Source organism: Pelobates fuscus, chromosome 8, assembly GCF_036172605.1.
Source record: "Pelobates fuscus isolate aPelFus1 chromosome 8, aPelFus1.pri, whole genome shotgun sequence".
Lineage (NCBI taxonomy): Eukaryota > Metazoa > Chordata > Amphibia > Anura > Pelobatidae > Pelobates > Pelobates fuscus.
In genome coordinates, this window is record NC_086324.1 from 141,546,549 (window position 1) to 141,568,179 (window position 21,631).

General features: G+C 39.5%; 1 protein-coding gene across 1 annotated transcript; it reads left to right on the forward strand.

The window, feature by feature from the left end:
• Positions 1 to 11,386: 11,386 nt before the first annotated feature.
• Positions 11,387 to 19,324, forward strand: LOC134570889 (mucin-2-like). The gene is made up of 4 exons (XM_063428882.1): positions 11,387 to 11,517; positions 16,769 to 17,788; positions 17,866 to 17,969; positions 18,959 to 19,324. The coding sequence occupies exons 1-4, from the start codon at positions 11,481 to 11,483 to the stop codon at positions 19,028 to 19,030; spliced, it is 1,233 nt and encodes a 410-aa protein (XP_063284952.1). The 5' UTR covers positions 11,387 to 11,480; the 3' UTR covers positions 19,031 to 19,324.
• The last annotated feature ends 2,307 nt before the right edge of the window (positions 19,325 to 21,631 follow it).

The following is a 21,631-nucleotide window of genomic DNA, read 5'->3' on the forward strand; positions in this document are numbered from 1 at the left end:
GTGGGGCTCTGAGGGCTGAAGCCTTGAATCTGGGGCTCTTTAGCCCCAACTTCTACAGTTTTTTGTTTTTTTTTACACCAGGCAGATGCCTCTCAAAGCAGCCACCTATTATAAAAAATAAATATTAGTGGTATGGTGTTCTGTTAGGCAATTTGTGGAGGGTGGGTGTAGCCCCACAGGTGGGTACCAGAAAGTGGTGCTGAAGAACAGAGCTTTGCTGCCCACCCCAGTATTTGTTAGCTAGCGTGGCGGGATCAATTTATGTACCCAGCTGTGCTGCATGTGTTGTTTCTGGCTATACTTTCACTAAATTCACAGAGAGCATCAGCAACATGCTGCTCATGGGTAGAGTGGAGGGGACATAACATCCCATGCATATCTTCATCATGCTGTCAGTGTAAAGCAGTGGTAGTCAACCTTTTTCTACCTACCGCCCACTAATGCATCTTTTTGGTTGAAAAAATATCCTTATCGCCCACCAGTTTTCACGCAAGTGCAGAATATTTTTTATACATTTATCTTTTTATTTGTACTTAATGCATGTTTATAATGTTTTTTACTTTATAAAGTTTAATGAGAAAACAATAAAGTAAATTGAAATTACCTTTACTAGTGATTTATGAGATCCTTGAGGTTGATGCTGCAAGACTAAATATTTGATATCTGGTTCGATTTTCGTAAGGAACAAACGAAGGTCCCCTTCCTTCGGTGATATTCAGACGACTTCTCTGTTTGCGCATAATATGATTTCTCATCTGTGCGTCAGCTCCCCTCCTCTTCCTCCTCAATTCCCCTCCCAAGTAGGAAGGCTGAGCTAGGTATCCCACTTACTATTACTTACTTTAGCCCACTATAACAGACAGGCACACATACATACATACAGACACACACACACACACACACACACGACACACATACACACATACAGACACACACACACAAGACACACATACAGACAGACAGGCACACACATACATACAGACAGGCACACATACAGACACACACACACACACACAAGACACATACATACAGACAGGCACACATACATACAGACACACACATACAAAGACACACACATAAGACATACATACATACATACATACAAAGACACATACAGACAGACACAAGACACACATACATACGATACACATACATACAAAGACACATACACACACATCACATACATACAAAGACAAGACACACATACATACACACATATATAGACAGACACACACACACAAGACACATACAAAGACACATACACACATACATACAGACACAAGACACACATACATACGACACACATACATACAAAGACACATACACACACAACACATACATACAAAGACAAGACACATATATATATATATATACAGACAGACACACACACACACTCAAGACACATACAAAGACACATACATAAGACACATATACAGACACACACAAGACATACATACAAAGACACAAACAAACACACACATTATATTTAAGTCACCCTCCTGTTTCCTACCTTTAAGGTGCAGGAGGGTGACTTTCCCTGGGGTCCAGTGGTGGCTCAGGTGGATGGGAGTCAGAGTTCCCACTCTGATTCCCTCCTCCTCCTTCCTCCCGCACGGTCTGTGTGTTAGCTGGGAGGAGTAACCGGGGAATCACTTCCTCCCAGCTCTGTGATGTAATCACAGGGGGCCCGGTTGCACTGTTAAAGCGCCCAGCGCTGACCGGGCCCCCTTACAATCCACATCCATCGGTCAGCCCTGACAGCATGGGCCACCCGACGGACCCCTCCATATGCGGCCCCGGCATTAGGAAATCCCTACTGCCCACCTGGAATCCTGAAACGCCCACTAGTGGGCGGTAGAGACCAGGTTGACGACCCATGGTGCAGAGGGTCAGCAAGATTTCCTAGCAACGCTCCTGTTAAAAAGCAGCTTCGAGGATATTTACCTTCAATGGCATTTTAGAATGCTTGGAGCAGAGGATGCAAATTCTCTGTTTTTCATTTTGTGTTTTTAAGAATTTAAATTGACTGATGGAGTGAAGCTCTTCTCAAGCATCTTTCCATTTGGTCTACATCTCATGAATGTTCTTCTTTTTGATCCTAACACCTGGATTCCCATTTGCATGTCCTACACTTTTTCTCAATCCAGCACATCAGTTTTCATCTGTGCTAACAGAATTGCTCAATGGTTTTCTAATAATCAAGTAGCCTTCACTGCTAAACTTGGATTAACAAACACAACATGATATTTGAACACAGGACAGACAGTTGTTGATAATGGTACTACATGCCTGTGTAGATATTCCATCAAAAATCAACTGTTATCAGTTACATTAGCAATATCTACACTGCATTTAATCGATCTGATGTTATTTTAATGGACTAAAAAATCTGCTTTTCTTTTTAAATCTCGAAGTGACCCCAAGCGTTTGAATACTAGTGTAAATGTTTTTGCACCATAATTGTCTAATATTTTATTCCTCTCTGTAAGGACCGATGTGTGGCCGCAGCTGATGGTCTACAATGAGAAAATAACAGCATTGCCTGCACGGCTCTCGAGAGCTAGCAGAGTTGGGTCCTTCATGAAAAAGCAGAATAAAGAAAAAGAAGCATCTTGTGCACAAAGCTTTAAATCAGGCTTCCCCAAACTCCGGCCCTCCAGATATTGGTGAACTACAACTTCCCATGATTCTCAGCCTATCTATTTCATTCACAGGATCATGGGAGTTGTAGTTCAGCAACATCTGGAGGGCCGGAGTTTGGGGAAGCCTGCTTTAACCCCTTAAGGACCAAACTTCTGGAATAAAAGGGAATCCTGAGATGTCACACATGGCATGTGTCCTTAAGGGGTAAAGGGTAGTAACACTTTAACAAACAATAAACATTCTGTAACATAGTAATATTGAGAACTTCTTCCTCTTTCTGCTTCACTTGCACGATTCTCCTTCTGATTCCTCCGTAACATACTCTATACATCAATGTTTCGACAATAATTGACCTTTCACCCTTGCTGCACTTTATTTTTGGAATTTCATTCTTCTTCGATTACTATCTATTATGTCTAGAATAATCAATCTCAGATCAGTGTTTCCATGTGATTCTAAGGAGCCACATCATATCTATTTGTCATATTAATTCCTTTTCCAAAACACATAATAGCTGATTATTAGTGGTATTTGATGGTCATCCCATGAAATTAGTGGTAACTAAAATGAACCTCCAGGGAGCTGGGCACGTCATCCTTATTCAAGTTTAAGATATCCAGTCTCTGCAAAAAGATACATTAATAAATGTTTTAGATTATTCCTTCTGCAACTATTTTAACACTAGACTCCGTTCCAATAGACTCAATGGATTGGCATGTGCGTTGCCATGTGTGCTCTCATTGAATTTAATTCTTTAGTGGTTTTCAGTGGAAAACATTATAAAGTATGGCACCTGTGTGCTCCCAAAATTAAACTATAGTGCAAACTCAGTGCTTTTCCAAAGCGTTTGCAGGAGAGGTTGTAATATTTCAACTGCATTGTGGGTGTTGCATATATCTGTGATATTGTGGTAAATTCCTAAAAAAAAATGGAAAAAAATTCAGATGTTTATTTTTATCCAAGTTTTTTTTTTTTAAAACATATTAAGAAAATAATAAAAAACTATTTTACTTCAGTCACTTCTTGATTAGTTGCTAAACTTTTTTTTTTTCTTTAAATCTTTCTGCGGTGTATACATTTTTTAATTACCGTGCATAAGTGCAGACATAAGCAAAGGGAGTGGCAGGAATGCAGCCTGTTCGTGAATTGCTATGTGTTATTCCCCGTGTTTTCCCCCGTATTGTGTTATATTCCTGTGTTTTACCTGCTCCCCATTCGGGAGAGCCAATATGAACAAGTTCCGTTCGCCTCCTGAACGGGGACCACCACGAAACCTCATTTAGAATGTTGTCTTAGAACGTTCACATCCCAGTAACGAGGTGTCAAAACCACAAACCGCAAGGGTGGCAGCCCATTTGTTAGATGAATGCCGTCTAGGGGGAGCATTCGTGGATTTCCCCACTGCCCTTTGGAGTGTTCACACCAATCAATTAGAACATTGGCAACTTGCAACATATGTGTGAAACCGCAAGGGAAGTAAATAATGAGTGCTTCCCTGGGTGGCCGCTATTCGTATAGACTAACGGCGTCCAGGGGGAGCATTCGTGTCCCAAAAGGAGACACTTCCCTTGCCTGGTGTCACCCAGGGACCCCACGAGCAGAGGCGGTTACCATTCTGGGGGTCCCTGAGATTGGTGGGGTGTGGCAGGCTTTCTGTGCCTGGGAGTCACAGAGGCGGGAAACGTTCCCGCGCGGGGACTCCCAGGTACAGACGCTCCTTGGATAAACACCCCCTGGTCCCCAGAGGTGGGAAACCCTGAGGATGGGCGGTGGGAACTGGGGACAAAGGGACTGGAGTTCCTGTCACATGCACAGGGCCCTGGGAGGGGGCATTGTGTGGCGGGAACAGGGGACAAAGGGATTGGGGCTCCAGTATGCGACCCCCGGGAGGGGGAGGACCCTGGGTGGGGACATTGTCATTGTGTGTGATCCACCCCTTGCATGGGGAAAGTATAAAGCCGAGTGTGGCCAATAAAGTTCTTGTTGTACCCCCAGCACTGTGTGATGTCTGGTTACTGGGTGGGGAATGGGTCTCTCTTTGTTATAGCTGATTCCATTCCAGGAACAAGACTTGGCTGAACCAGGACAACCGGGCGAGTTGTCGGCAGGCCCGCTACAAAGGGCACACATTTTGACTTAATGGGTTTGTTACAAACTACCCTTTGCCACTGGCTTTTGGAGGAGCCTGATTGCCAGCCTCCTGCCCTATGACTATGGCCCATGGCTAACACTGTGTTCCTAGACTGTAAAAAGGCTTGTTCGTAAATTAAATTTACCGAACAAACCGCCGAACAGCCGACCACCCTGCCTGTGGAGTGTGCTGCTCGTTAACCACCCAGAAGCAGTGGTTAACCGCAGCTTAATTGAAGAACTGCTGGGTGGCCGGCGTTCGTATTAATGAACACGTGGCGGCGGCCATTTTGTTTAGCTGAATGCGGTCAGCGGTGTTTTGTCGTCGAACGCCTGGAACTATTTTCGGCTACTATTTCCACGAACAATGCTGAGACTTCTACCTTCCTTGCGTTCGCCTAAATCCGTACGAACGGAGCGCTATTCTAAGGGAATAAACTAACAAATGAGACAATTACAACGAACGGATCCATTTGTGCAATTTGTACTTTATTTGAAGGAGAAGATAGACCGACCGCACAGCCTAAATCTGTGGAACTCTTTTGGGCATGAAAGCCATGCTTGCGGTCGGTCAAATATGACTTCCATGGAATTCAGGAACCCCTGCTCTGATCTGGGTGGTTTTTGGATATGTTGTTTGCCCAGATCAGAGCTATCCAGGGATGTTTGATTTGTGGGGATATGTTGTTGTTTTGTGGTGTTTCTGTGTTTTGGGGTAAAACTGTATATTTTTTGCCTGTGGTAATTAAGTTAGCCCATTCTGTTTGTTAATTGTATAACAGGCAGAGGGGAGGGTTTGTGTGCATTAGCTGGGAGTGTCTGACTGTACTGTACTGTGTTGATTGGCTGCTGTAACTTTGTGTCCTGTGTTCCACAAGGTCCACGTGGATGGTAACCATGTGGGGAAATGTGTATATAAGAAAGACCTGTATGCTCATTAAACCAGTTCTACATGACTCTCAACTCGCAGCCTTGACTCGTGTTTGGAGGGGACAGCTATAATCACTACAGGGGTTGCTATGCTCTTCATACTCCCTTGAATAAACACTAAGCTCTTGTAAGAGCTTGTTCCTGTTCCTGCTTTGCTCTCTGGGAGGAAGATAGGTTCACCCACTGGAACCTGGAGCCTTGTCGTAGGTCCAGGGTGGGTAGGAGACGGCGAGACCCCAACCAAGCAGCGGCGGTTCGTGGGGTCTGCAGTACTTATGGTGTTGGGTGTGGTGCTGATGGTCCTTAGTGAGCGCTAGGAGCATCCTTTCTACGGTCCAATCCTCAGCGAGCCTGGGGCAACCGTAACAGGGTTATACAGAGGATAACCTGGAGTCATATAATTGAAGCAGCACAGCTGTTCTGTTGTGTTTGCCTCTTGATAATCTGATACCGTACGAAGACAGCCATCTTGGAACTGCATCAAAAAATTTAAATTCCCTGATATTGGCTCTGATAAAAATGCTGATAAGAGCATGTGATGTCAGCAACCAATCAGAATCTATGATTTGTTGACTAGCTCCCAGCATTCTATTGGGCAGGGAGGATAAAAAGGATTTTTGACCTACTCGATAAATCCCAATGTGGTCACTTTGCCCAAAGGATTCCAACATCCTTTAGAAATATTTTACTGAATTATCATAAAAACTGCTTAACAGATTTAAAATTAGATCATGCACATTTGTACAGTGTTTAATGTAGGTATATAACATATGTACAGTGAGATTTCCACTTTAATATTAACACCAATATATTTGTAAATTGTTATTATTATTATTATTATTAGTAGTAGTAGTAGTATTTTTATAGTGTCAGCTTACAATTACAAAATTATAAAGTAACAAAAGATAGATGAGGACCTTGCTCAGAAGAGCTTATAGTCTAATACATGGAGGTGAGGTATAAAAACACAATAGGGCATCAAGGGTGACAGCAACCAAATAAGGTGGAAAAGTAGCAGAACTGGAGGTGGAGCATATGCATTTCTGAACAGATGGTTTTTGAGTGACTTCTTAAATGATTGAAGACTATGGGAGAGTCTGATGGTGGTAGGCAGGCTGTTCCAAAGGAAATGAAATGCCAGTTAAAAGTCCTGCAAGCACGAATTAGCAGTAAGGATGTGAGCAGCGGACAGGAAAAGGTCACTGGCGGAGCGTAGAGACCAAGAAGTGGCAAACCTACAAATCGGTGAAGAAATGTAACAAGGGAGTTTTGTAGGTAAGGGTTTGTATTTCAATTGACACCTATAGGATATAGGAAGCCAGTGTAAGGAACGACAGAGGAGTGAGGTATGGAGGAGCAACAGGTGAGAAAGATTAGCTTGGGGCAGAATTCATTACAGATTGTAGCGGGTCAGTTTGGCTTCTCGGGAGACCAACTAGGAGAGAATTACAGTAATCCATGCAAGAGATTACAAGAGCATGAACAAGCTCCTTGGCAGCATCTTGCGTGAGAAAGGGGCGGATGTGGGCGATATTTTTTAGGTGGAATTGACAGGTTTTAGCAGCATACTGGTTATGAGGTGCAAAGGTAAGGCCAGGATCAAAGATAACACCAAGACAATGAGCTTGTAAGGATGGACTGATGCAAGTACCATCAACTTGCAGGGAAAATGAAAGGGAAGGATCAGCATTATGAGGAGGAAAAATAAGAAACTCTGTTTTAGAGAGGCTGAGTTTCAGAACGCAGGAGGACATCCAATCAGAGATTGAAGAAAGGCAAGGGGTGACATGTTGTAGGACAGCATGGGAGAGATCAGGGATGTTGGAGAATTTTCGGAATCAGTTAGGCTGGCCTAAATTTGGTTCTGAATTCAGTAAACAAGCTCCTGTATTTTGAACAGGTACTAAAAGTCAGAACACGGATCAAAACCAGATACCCAGACAATATTCAGAATTTTCAGGAGATATACAGAGATTCTCCCCATTTTTTTATTGTGTGATACATTCTGGAGCTCAACCAAGTTTTGCAAAACAAACTTTAGAGTGTTTTTAATGGGTGTAACTTTGCAACTATTGTGATAGGGTAACTTAAAATGCATTTGTCCACAAGTCAAATAATGTATGCCGTAATGTTTGAGTCACTTTGTGTATTTAGGTGCGTGCAACAACGACATCCTAAAATAACCTAGAGAAATTGGACAATTACGGCTAAATTTAGTGATGGTTTTATGGCTGTATCCGGTGTGCATGGTTGAAATGACTGGGCAAAATATCATATTTTTGCTAACCATGTGAGGGATTTGACTTTTTGTCTTTGCAGGTATACTGTAATTAGCTTCTGCTACTTTTCCTTCTGGTGGTTACTTTTTCTCACTTGATCTGTGACCCATATGGCAAAAAAAAGGTGACTATTATTGTACTGCAAACTATATACATAATATTATATACTGATTAAGCACTTTTCTCACCATTTTGGTTAAACTAAATCTATTTTCCTGAAATAGTTGCATGGTAAGAAATCGACCAAGCTGAAACATCATATGAACGAAAACTGTAACGGAGTTTCCTGTACCCCGGTTGGTTACCTCCGCCGACGGATGATCCTAGTGCTCACCGACACCTCCAAGCACTCCACCAGACACCATCAGTACCGTAGTCCCCATGTCCAACGCTACAGCTTGGCTGGGAGCTCGCCGTCCTCCACCCACCCTGGACCCAAGACCAGGATCCAGCTTCCAGTGGGTGAACCTCTCCTACAAGAGAGAGTAGCAGGGACAGCTCTTAAAAGAGCTTAGTGATTATACTTCCTGGGGAGTATAGTGATATAGCAATCCCCAGGGTAGATGCAGAAAAAACACACACATTTTTATAAAGTAGCATAAGTACCCCCAAAATACAACATATTCCCATACTCATACCTCCTGATAGCCCTGAACTGGGTGAACAACATATCCCAAAATCACCCAGATTATAGCAGGGGTTCAGGAAATTCCTGGAAGTCTCTTTTTGACCGACCGCAAATGGCTTCATGCCCAAAACAGTTCCAGAGAATAAAGCTGTGCGGCCAGTCTATTTTAAACAGTCGAAGTACCGTTTGAATTACCGAACAAAATGGTGAATGCACATAGTCAATGTGTGTCCCTTGTTCATGGGCTTCGACTCACCGAACGCCGTTCGACTCCCGTTTGAATTGTCGAAGTTCCCTGGAAGGTAACTTTTCAGCGGTGTTCGTGCGTCGCGTATCCGTTTTGAGTTCCATGTACTCAACGACAAAACACCGCTGAACACATTCGACCAAATAAGATGGCCACGTCAAAAGTTCGAATCTGTTCCAGTTAGAAGTCCAAGAGGCAGATACAGTATCTTTAGCCCCCAGTTCACCACAGGGTCATAGTCACAGGGCAGGAGGCTGGCAAACAGGCCCCTCCAAAAACCAGTGGCGATGTCACTTTCGCCACACAAACTAAATGTATTATTTAGATGAATCGATTTGGTCAAATGTAATTTTTTGCTGTGCACAATTCTGTCTCAAATAGTCTTTTTTTTTATTAATGCTTAAGAGCATTTGTAATGAAAAAAAGTGCTCACTACCCACTGTAGTCACACAGTAGACTGCACCTATCTCTCCCGAGCAGCACTCTCTGCATTTTCACCATGCTACAGGTTCGTGGAGGAATCCACAACAACTTTTTTTTTTTTAGCAGGGGAACCTTAATGTGACTGGGTTCTCCCCTGCCTAAAGGCGGGCTTGATTGCTGATATCAGAATATCTCTAATGTTACATATTCCATACGTAACAGACGTTTTGAGTGATAAAAACTGTGTTATAGAAACACTATGAATGCAAATATGTATTTCTAACGATTTAGTGTCCTGCTCACTGTTTAGTTAGTCGCCCCTCCCCATGAGGAGTAAAAAATTTGGATTTACTTAATATTCTCCCAAAACATGGTGCTGTTTTCCTGGTAGGCCCCGCCTCCTTGGCTAGGATCATCAGTTTTGATGATCTCAGTCAATCCGATGAATTCCCACTGGAAAGCATCGAGGGGCTAACGAGCAGGCACAGCAAAATGCTGTGCTGTGCCAATTAAATGGCCTCCATGAGACTATCTGATTGAAACAGTTGGGTTTTACTTGGCTATTTGGATGGAAGCACCTCTAGTGGCTGTCAAGCATTTTAACTCTGCAATGTAATCATTACTTTTTCTGCAGAATGACAATGTAAACCCACCACTATGTCAAAGTACGCCAAATAAAACCCTAACATTTTCTTTAACGTGGGAGTTTTATATATATTTAACTATATTGCTTGCTGCTTAAGATAAAGTAAGTCCCCTCCATATTTTATGGTTTTCAAGATAGTTTCTAGTTCTCAATCAAAGGAAAAAAGAGGAATGGGAATCACTACAGAGAACATGCATACTTTCTTGTGAAACTATTAAATGGCTTTAATTTATTCAAAATACAGAAAGTATCACCACATACTTAAATGAAACTATAAAGACCTGATCTTGCCGAATGATTGTTAAATGATGCATTTCTTTTTAAAGAACCTGGTATTTCTGGGTTATATAAGCTAATATTAATATGGTAAATGAACATGATTGCTGTATTACTTGATATTTCTCTGTGATAATTTTAGTACAGTTTTTTTAGTGGATAATAAGACGTAGTAAGCAGTAAAGTAAGCAATGCAGCTATCATGTGTCTAATCCCACATTAAAACTAGATAACTAATTACACGACAAGCACTCTGTCAGTCAAACATGTCTTCTCAAAGGAGTCAAAAGTGATATATGTCGGGATAACTCACTGAGGTTAAAGGATGGGTTACCATTTCCCCGTAAAGTTTGTTATGACAAAAAAGGCTCCATTGAGAGAGATTGGTCTTGCACTCTCTAATAATGTTATACTTCTCTAATCGTGATAGTAAACGAAAAGGTGCTTGAGTTGGTCACTGATGGGGCTTCATGACATACAACCAACCACCAACAAATGTCCATTCTGAGAGGGCTTATACCACAACAAATAAAAACTTGCATTAGGTAACTCAGTGTCTGTCCTCTTTTAAGCATAAAACAGGCTCATTCAATGAATACCATCACTAAGAAGGGAATGACAATTTTAGGACAAAGTAGCAATTTATCTGTCAGTTCTTCACATTTAGTGTTTTAGTGAATTAGTGAATAAAGGAATAATTTTTAATTCATTGCAACATTTTTCAGTATAAATACTGGCAAATTTTCAAGGATCATAACTTTTGTCAAACTTCTGCTGTGTTATAGTAGAATGTGGCAGAATTAACATAATAAACACCTATATGCCTATTCACTCTGCATATATATATATATATATATATATATATATATATATATATATATATATATAATATATATATAGAGAGAGTGAGAGATATTCACTCAGAAATGCACAATTATATTATTAGCTATAGCAAATAATTGGACTTTCTGATAACACACTGTTCTCCAACAAAGCACCTAAGGCCTCTATATTTAGTGTTTCTTTGCCGGTTACACCCTTAGAAAAGCCTGTCTATCCTCTGGGAACATATATTGAGTTTCTGTTATATATAATATGCCACACCCCCTCTTACAACCTACTCATGCTATATACATGTATAAATATTATTCTAAATATCTAGATATACACAGAAAGGTCTGGACGTTACTCTGTACAACTTTAACCCTTGTACATTGGGTTCCAGTAAGCCAGGCAACAAAAGGGACCTTCAATATTAAGATTTCTGGGGCCAGTAAAATGTTTCATCTTGGGATCATCATTCTTCTTATAGCTGGTAAGCATGATTTTGAGGCATAAAGAAAAACTGAATTCATGAATACAGACATTTTGATATCTTATATTGTGTGATTTAGAGGATAATATTTTCCAAACATCTACTAACCCTATAACATAGTCATTTATTTTGAGAAAAAGGGTCCATAATATTTAAGCACAAATGCTTGTTGCTGTTGATGCTCTCTGAAAACTTCTCAACAGGGAGAAAACACATTCTTCTCTCCAACATAGCATTGTAAATTTCCATATTTCAAAAAAACTATGTCTAAAAGGTCTAATAAACCTATTATTAGCATTAATATAACACTTTTTTTTGGAAAAGCATGAAGTCAATTTTAAAGGTGGCAGCAAAATCTATCCATTCAATGAATTCCATATCTTTCTGGTTATAACAGTTAAGAACCGTTTCCTCTGCTGTATGTAAAATCTCTTTCTGTCAAGTTTCAGTGCAAGATCTCTTCTTTAAGAAACAAGGACCTTTTTAATGAAGTTTTGGCATTGCCTTTTAAAATATCAACCTTTGTAATAGGCTTTAAGAATTTGTTTTGAAAAAAATGTATCATAGGTAAAATGGAATTATATATAGTTTTGTATAAATTAATTACAGATGATCACTTTTTCCAAGTTTAGCTATTGATTAAAATGAACATTTGCTTAAATACTTTTCAAAATAATTTAAATATTTAAATTACACATCACGTAGAGTCAACACCCAAATATATAGACACTTATCAAATACTTTCAAATAAAAAGCACAATAATGTTTATTTACTAAACAGGAAATACAGGACAAACAACAAGGGAATTGAAAAACTTAGGCTAAAATGGACCGTACTGGTTTACATTACGTAAATATTTTTGTATACAAATTATGTATTTTGTAATAAAAATGAAGCATTAATCACAGCTACTGACATGGATGTATTTTATTCTTTATATAAATGAGCATACATTACGACAAGACAAACAATGTTTGACGAAATGGGGGCATGCTCTGTTTAAGCGCTAGATGGGGTACAAATGATGGATGCAGCTCCCAAGTTTTTTTGTCAACCTTTAGAATTGTAAAACATCCTGGAAGTTGCAGTTTTAAAAAAATCTGAAGATCTACCATTTGGGCACCAAAACCAACAGTAGATAAAAAAATAAAGAAAAGACAAAAAAAAAATATAAAAATATCTAATTGTGTTTTAACAAATGCATCTATTATCAGTCTATCTATTGTACATATTTCACTGTATAAACCTGTTACCAATGTGTAGCCTCAATTCCATCCAATAGATCTCTGCTGGTCACAGTGGTTGCACAGATTCTAATAGCATTTTAATCTGCTTTAAGTAGTTAATTTCCTAAACACAAAATGTACTAAATTGAAAAACAATTTATAAAATGTAAGTTAAAATATCTGATTTGGAAAACGTAGGTTGGCTATTGACTAATCAACTCACTCTTTTGACATTTAATTAATAAATATATCTGTAGCTTTCTATTTACAGAAGCATAGTTTATTTTTTATCAATCGGCTTATTTTATTTTTTTATTTTTTTTGTAAATCTGTTTTTATTGAGAATTTGTTCAAACAATCAATACATTCGTTAAGAAGATTTGCAATTTGGGACACGCAGGTCTCCAACATACCGTCAGTTTGAGGGTACTATTCACATCATGTTAAGATTACTGACTAGGTCGAGGTTCAAAGTTGTAATATGATCCCCTGGTTCTTTTGGCTTGTTAGCCGAACCTTTTCCATGTCCCTCAGTCTGTACCTCTCCGCGAGGCACAGGGCATCTATCTCTGAAACTAGTGTGCGTTCCCAATTTGCCGTCCTGCCTTATCCGTTAGTTATGCTTTGGGTTCGGATCTTGCGCTGCCAGTGTTATGTACCAATGTAATGTATTATGTACCAATTTGATATGTGTTCCCTGTTATTCGATCTAATGGGGAAGCGGTTGTTGCTCTCATTTGGGAAGTTATGTAAGTGATATCTAGAATGGGCAAAGGTGGCATTCTAAGGCTTTCAGGCATCTGCCCTACTGGTTTTTTTTTTTGCGATCTGTGCGTTATGTGTGTGTATGATATGTGCCCACTGGTGGTAGGTGGATTCTGCTGGGTGAATTGTACAGTGTGTTGCGTCAGTTATGTGATGTGGCGCGTTTTCGGTGGGAGGTAGTACTCCCTTCTGTACGTCAGATTTTCCTCAGTCTTACCTATTCAGAGTATGAGTGTGAGGGGAGCAGGAGTAGGTGCGGGAGGGAGATAGGGGGAGGAGAAGAGGGGATAGGGCTAGAGGGAGCAGTGTATGGTCCATGCTAAGGGGGAGTCGGAGCCTGTGCGCCGCCTCGGGGGTCCCCCCCATTCCGAGGTATTGAGAGATATATATAAACCAGGGTTGCCACGCTTCCACGTGTTTGGTTTCCCTGCCTGTCAGGGAGGCATGGAGCGCCTCCGCACCCTGAATGTCCTCCACTCGCCTAACCCACTCCTCCTTCGTCGGGATCTCCGTCTGTTTCCAGTATGCCGGTATGGAGGCCTTAGCTGCGTTTAGCAGATGGCGCATGATCGATTTTTTGTAGCTCGATATCGGTTTTTGAGAGATATGCAGGAGTGCGAGTTCCGCAGACCAGTCTGGGACTTCACGCAGTACCAGGGATATCGCATATCAATTGGCTTATATTACTAGACATGGTTTGGAAGAAATGGGCCTTTGTTTAGTGTTTGATTATCTTGGCAATGCCTCCTGGAACATAAATTAATCCAGGCCTATTTATAGCGGCTTGTGGTTTTTATTTTCTAGCAAGCAGTTTATTTTATATCTATACGGTCTCTCTCTTTGCATATGAATTGTTTAGAAACACGATCTTTCATATCACTGAAAAAGAAACTGGACAAGTTTATGAGGCCATCAAAAATATATTTATTTACATTTTTCTTTACTGTATTTATATTCTGCCGGGCTCTAAATAGATACAGTATATAGAAATATAGTGTTTTTCCATCTCGCTCTGCTGGGAATAGGGACCAGCGGCTCCAAACCACCAATTTACATAGTTACATCGCTGAAAAGAGACTTGCGTCAATCAAGTTCAGCCTTTCTCACATATGCTTTTGCTGTTGATCCAAAAGAAGGCAAAAAAACTAGTCTGAAGGGCTTCCAATTTTGCAACAAACTAGGAAAAAATCCCATCTTGACCCCAAAATAGCAGTCAGATATCTCATTGGAGCAAGCAACTATTACCCCACTAATTAGAAATTATATCCCTGTATGTTATGTTTTTGCAAGTATTTATCCAATTGCAGTTTAAACATCTGTATAGACTCTGACAAAACCACCTCTTCAGGCAAAGAATTCCATATCCTTATTGCTCTTACTGTAAAACAACCTTTTCTTTGTCTTGGATGAAATTTCCTTTCTTCCAGCCTAAATGTGTGACCTTGTGTCCTATGTATAGCCCTGTTTATGAATAGATTTCCAGATAATGGTTTGTACTGGCCCCGAATATATTTGTATAATGTTATCATATCCCCTCTGAGGTGCTGTTTTTCCAAACTAAAGAGATTTAAATGTTTTAACCTTTCTTCGTAACTAAAATGCTCCATAGCTTCTATCAATTTTGTAGCTCATCTCTGCACTTTTTCTTGTGCCATGATATCCTTCTTTAGAACAGGTGCCCAAAATTGCACAGCATATTCAAGGTGTGGTCTTACCAGTGATTTATAAAGAGGCAAAATTATATTTTCATTCTGAGAATTTATACATGACAAAACCTTACTGGCCTTAGCAACTGCAGATTGACATTGCATATTGCTGCCTAATTTGTTGTCTATAACAATTCCCAAATCCTTCTCATGTGTGGTTATCCCTACTTCACTACCATTTAGGGAGTAAGTTGCTTGTGCATTCTTGACCTTGAAGTGCATAACTTTGCATTTCTTTACGTTAAATTTCATCTGCCATTTTAGTGCCCAATCCCCCAATCATTCTAAATCCCTCTGCAGCAAAGCAATATCCTGCTCACATTTTATTACTTTACAAACTTTTGTTTCATCTGCAAACAATAAAACATGACTTTCAATGCCTTTTTCAAGATCATTTATAAGTGTGTTAAATAGAAGCGGTCCCAAAACAGAACCATGAGGGACACCACTTGCCACTTTTGTCCAGCCTGAAAATGTACCATTAATGACAACTTGTTGTACTCTATCCTTAAGCCAATGTTCTACCCAAGAACAAGAATAATCATATAGACCAATTATTTTAGTTTGAAGACTAACCTATTGTGAGGAACCGTAACAAATGTCTTGGCAAAATCCAAGTAGATCACATCCACTGCAACACCCTGATCTATACTTCTACTTACTTTTGCAAACAGTCAGCACTATGGATATATTGATAATTCCACTGTTAGCTTTCACTCCTGGCTTGCCTTAGTAACTTCACATCACTGTAACAAGAAACTGTGAGACTGCATCTACGGATTTGTTTGCACCATATTCAGTGCTCAGAGCTCCAGTGGTTATGTTGTTTAAAGCACTGTTTGAAATGGAGGTATATCAAATAAGTTATCAAGTTTCAATGAGGACCAGACCTAGAGCCATTTAGTGACCTCTAATGACGATTATATATTAATATAATATAGATTATATATTAATAAATAATTAAATATAACATATCAAAAGATCAAGACTAGCTCATTTAGACAATCATTTAGACAATCCAGTGACTGGGGAATAAGTATCTAGATTTGACAAAATTACATTAAATATATGCTGATAACAACCTAGTTAAAAAATCGTGCTTTTTTTTTATCAGCTCCTGGAATATGAATCAACAGATATTGTGATTTCCTTATAAAACATAAATTAGGTGCGCCAGGTGCTTGTTTTAAAATGTTTTCCTGCAAAGTATAGATACAAATAGTTCAGTTCCACCATCTTCATGTACTTATTTTACCTTTAAGTTAGCTAAAAAAATACAGAGATGGTAAATATTACTGATGACACCTCTATGCAGTTGTTCTCTAAAAGCCATGTCCTGGAAGTGAATTCTGGGAGCTGTAATACTTTGTAGTGTGTTTGAAGGCCAGTGTTCCACACCCATTCTACAACATTCTAGAGACATTATGATAAGTTTAGATTGTGTTTCCCCTTTAAAGTTGGCTTTATAGAAAGCATGTTAGCTTCTCTGAGATAGAGTAGAGATTTTGGAACATTGAACCCAGTAATTAACTCATTCATGTTTTTTTTTCTAGTTTCTCCTGCCAAATGCCAGACTTCCAGCACCTCTTCATTAATCAGCACTCTTGATGAACTCCTAGCCATTCTTCTCAAACTTAGCCAAGCACTCAATGCTTCGACTACCACAAAAGTGCCAGCCACTACTCTGGCCATCACCAATGCCAGTACTGTGCCAATCACTACTGGTAGTACAGGAACATTCACCACTGCATTGACCAATAGTTTTCCAACATCGACCAGTAACACAGTGACTTATACCGCTCAACCAATATCAGACGTTAGCACTGGAACAAAGTCTAGTACTGGGAGAAATATCCTCCTAAACAGTTCTTCAGGAACCATCTCCACTGCCAGTAGCCCCCCAGCATCAACCAGTGTTCAGGGAATCACTGTCACCTCTGGTAGCAGCAACGTACTAGGATCAACTAGTTCTCCAAAGATCAGTTCAGTTTCTGGTGGCACCAGCATCCCAGCATCGACCAATAATCCAGAAACTATTTCCAGTACAAACAATAATGGCCTCTCTCAATCAACCACCAACCTAGTGACTATTCTACCTCAAAGCAATAGTACTTTGCCAGCATTAACAAGTAACACATTAAGAAATGCTACCAATTGCCTATCTGAGATTACTAGTAGGCCAGTTTCTAGAACTGCCAATGACGGATCAACTATAACCAATAACCCATCGGTGAGCACCAACAGTTCTCAAATAAGCAGTCAACCATCACAACTCAACACAACCACATATTCTGGCACCAGGATCCCTAACCAATCAGAAACATCCAGTAAGGCTAGCTTTAATGCTGCAACCACTAACACAGCTTCTACTGATCTCATAACCAGTGGTCCGACAGGAAGTAATACAAGCATAGGCACACCATCTACCACTAACATCAATATCAAGTCAACAACCAACAATGGATTAACCCCTACCAGTGCCACAACCGGCAGCCAATCGGCAACAACAACTCCATCTACTACCACGAGTAAGAGTGCATCTCAAACCACAGTGAATAACGGGAAAACATTGTGTAAGTAAAAAGTGACAAAGACACACAGACAGAGGAACAGACACATAAACAACATCCTTAATGTTCTTCTTTTTTAGCACCAACAGTGGGAGCAACCACTGCCTTTCCAGTGTGGGACATTGTCCTCATTGCATTAGCAGCTTTCATAGGAGCCCTCCTCCTGGTTATCCTCGTCGTTGCTGTGAGTATTTTACACATTCACAGACTGACACATAGGCACATACACAAACATAGACATGCATACACACACACACACACACACACACATACAGACACATACACAGACAGACAGACACTCACACACACACAGAGACACACACACATTCCTTAACTCAGAATCACCATCTGACAAAACAAACAAAACACACAATGGGAATTCATTTGTTTTATGATTCAGTGTTCTGTCCATAGCACAAAAAAAAAAGAGCTTTAAAAAAGATGATTGATGGCTGGTGGACAGCCACTAAATGTTGATTGTATACACAGATCAAGTGACAAGTTTGCAGTAGAGGGGAGATAGGAGGAGCAGTATATATATATATGTATAGAGAGAGAGAGAGAGAGAGAGAGAGAGAGAGAGACATTTAGATATTATGTATCAAATATATAATATATAAATATAGATTTATTTACTCTTCCATCTGTTTTTTCTTCTATTGGTCACTTTTTCTGAATTGTTATTTTTCTGAAATGATTTAATGGATGAAAGTCATTTGAACTGAAATGCCATATAAATGAAATTCAGTCCACCCCCAAAAAAAAAAATCCAGACGAATAGATTTGGCCAATCCATTTTTTTTTGTTACATTTTTTGATGGCTCTTTTTCATTTTTATGTCTTGTTAAGTCTTATTAAGTAAATACAGTCTCTTTTTTTCTTCTTAATTCATTATTTTGCACTTTTTTGCTGATGTCCAAGCAAGACACTACAGCTTTTTAGCATCCGTCCTTCCTATGTCAAGTGATGCTCTATCAGCTAATGATATCTGTGTTTCAAAAACTAAAGAAAATCCAGTGTTTTAACTCTTAATGTGCCTACGGGCTAGCAATACAGTGTACATCAAAGGGCTAAAGAGGACACACTAAAAAAAATTCTCCTAAGTATCAGTTGTATTTAACGTTAAAGTTGCGCCTGATTTCTAACTAATTACATTTTAATTTATTTCATTAGATTGCACATATGGCAAAAAGAAAGAAATCGAGCCGTGCCACCACTTACCACGTCAACCAATCAACAGCATGAGCAGTATTGCAGATTCTGTGGCTTCTCCAGAAACATGTTACTACATAACCGATAAATGCTCCGTTCCACCACATAGTTTAATGGGTGACACCCTCTGTGAATCTTTCTGGCTACAAAAACAAAACTCCCCACCACTCTCTTTAATAAGCACATTATCAGAGCTACCTAATGATGTGTGATATGTCTGGGATTCAAAAGTGAATTTGAAGTGGATTTTTGACCAAACGAGTTGACTGGAAACATTCTCAAAGTCAACTATGTTTTCAGTTCAAATATTGTGGCTTCAAATTTGAAATCCACTTCATAGGTTAATTTTACATGCTGTGCCGAGCGATGCATTCGAGTTTTATTGTAAAAATTTAAGTGGTCTGCATTAAGACTGCTTGCATGAAATGCTGTTAAATGTACCTCTCCCCCTCTGTGTCCACACATTTTGTGTATTTGGGAAGGATTGGGGAGCTCACAGCAATATATCAGAAGGAATGTCCTTATATCACAGCCCACAGGTGGAATGTGATTTGATTGCTTATACAGAAACACTCATATACTTTCATTATGCACTGTCTATGTATAAAAAGTCAGGCCGTAGGCTTACGGTATAACATTTAGGAGACCGACATAAACTCTGGAGATCCACTGTTTGCTTGCCATTGGCTGCTGTAGGGCTAAGCTGGATAATGAAACAGGTTTTTTGCAATAAATGTATGAAATGCACAGCCAAGAAAAGGTGGGCTTAGTGATTAGTGAAATAATTAGCAAATGCAAACCTATTATTACATTGTCCTCCAAAAAAGGAGGAAAAATCATTCTATTTTTTCTAATCAATAAAGATTCTTACACAACAGATTATTTTCAATATTTTATTTATTCTATATAAGGCACACTGTGCATCTGAAAAATTATTCTGAAAAGATTTTTTATCAAAAAAAGTTTGACATCAGACTAATGAGTCTCAAAAAGATTTTTTTATCAAACAAAATATTGACATCAGACTAATGAGTCTCAAAAGATCTTTTTTCAAAAAAAAGTTTGACATCAGAAAAATGAGTCTCAAAAGATTTAAAAAAAAAAAAGTTTGAGAATCCTATGGACACTAATATAGTTTTAACTAATGAAAAAAATCCTGTTAATAAATCTAAACAAAGATCCACCTTTTGCCCCTATGATAAGGGTAATCAAATTTAAGTTTTCAATAAAATGGTACTCAAAGATTTTGACAAATTAACTCAAAAGAGAGAATATAACAATAATCTAACACAAAAAGAAATGCATGCTTTGAACCAACTAAAATAAAGAAAATACATAATTCTCAAAAATGTGGATAAAGGAGGAGGCATAGTAGTTATGTCCACAGATTATTATGTGGGTGAGGCCTTTAGGTTGCTGGGGGATACCAACACCTATGAAAAACTTCAAGGCAATCCAAACCAAGATTTTAATAGAGAATTAAGAATTTTATTAGAGCAAGCTTGTGACGGTACACCGTCACTGAGTGCCATATCCCCATGTGCCCGCTGTTTATTTCTATGGGGGGAGATATGTGATGGATGGCCTGATTTGTTTGGTGTGGGCCACAACCTCGCTGTGCCATTTTGGAACTGTTTTACATGTGTCTGTATATGCAGCTGTGGTTGAACAAAGGGGGGGGGGGGTATAGTTAAGTGAAATGTATTGCTTGTCTGTGCCTCTATCCCTCCCCATTCCTTGTCCTGACACAGAACAGCTGCTTTGTCCATCTTCCATCCCCCATCAGCTTCTTGGGATTAAAACCCCTGTTGTTTTGTGTTGGAGACCCCATGTAGGCATGTGTGACAAAATAATCAGAGCTTGGTCAGTGTTGTACCTCCAGAACTGTGTGTCGTCCAGTTACTGGGTGGAAATGGGTCTCTGCATATTCTAAAGTAGTTCCTGAGTGGCTGAAGGAAGATAATAGTGGAGGTAACCGGTCGGGTTACCCGGGGTCCTGTACAAAGCTAAAACAACAGATGTTATTGACACTAATGTTTATCATTTTTTTATATCAGGATTTTCTCAGAATTCTGACATTTTACTTTTTCCTTAAAGTCCATAAATCTAGAGAAAATCCACCAGGCAGGCCCATCATAAGTGGGATAGATTCCCTTACATCTAGACTATCACAATTTATAGATACTAAGCATTTATTGCAGGAGTTACATTCCATTGAGTGGCAGGATGACTACATTTGGGCAACACTAGACTTTAGTTCCTTGTATACGGTTATAGACTACACTCTAGGTTTAAATGCTGTCAGGAATAATCTAGACAGGGATGAAGCTTTAGATCCAAATTTTGGTTCCTTCCTGCTTAAATCCATTGAATTCATACTTACCCATAATTTTTTCATGTTTAATGAGGTATTTTTGCTACAAGTCGAAGGTACCAGCATGGGCACCAGGTTTTCCCCAAGTTATGCAAACGTTTTTATGGATTATTGGGAACGTGCATCTATTTGGAACAGTAATCCTTATGGGGCAAACCTGGTGCTCTGGCATCGATACATCAGTGATATCCTTGTCATTTGGAAGGGATCCAAAGTAATTTTACAGGATTTTTTTCAACATATCAATAACAATGTTTTAT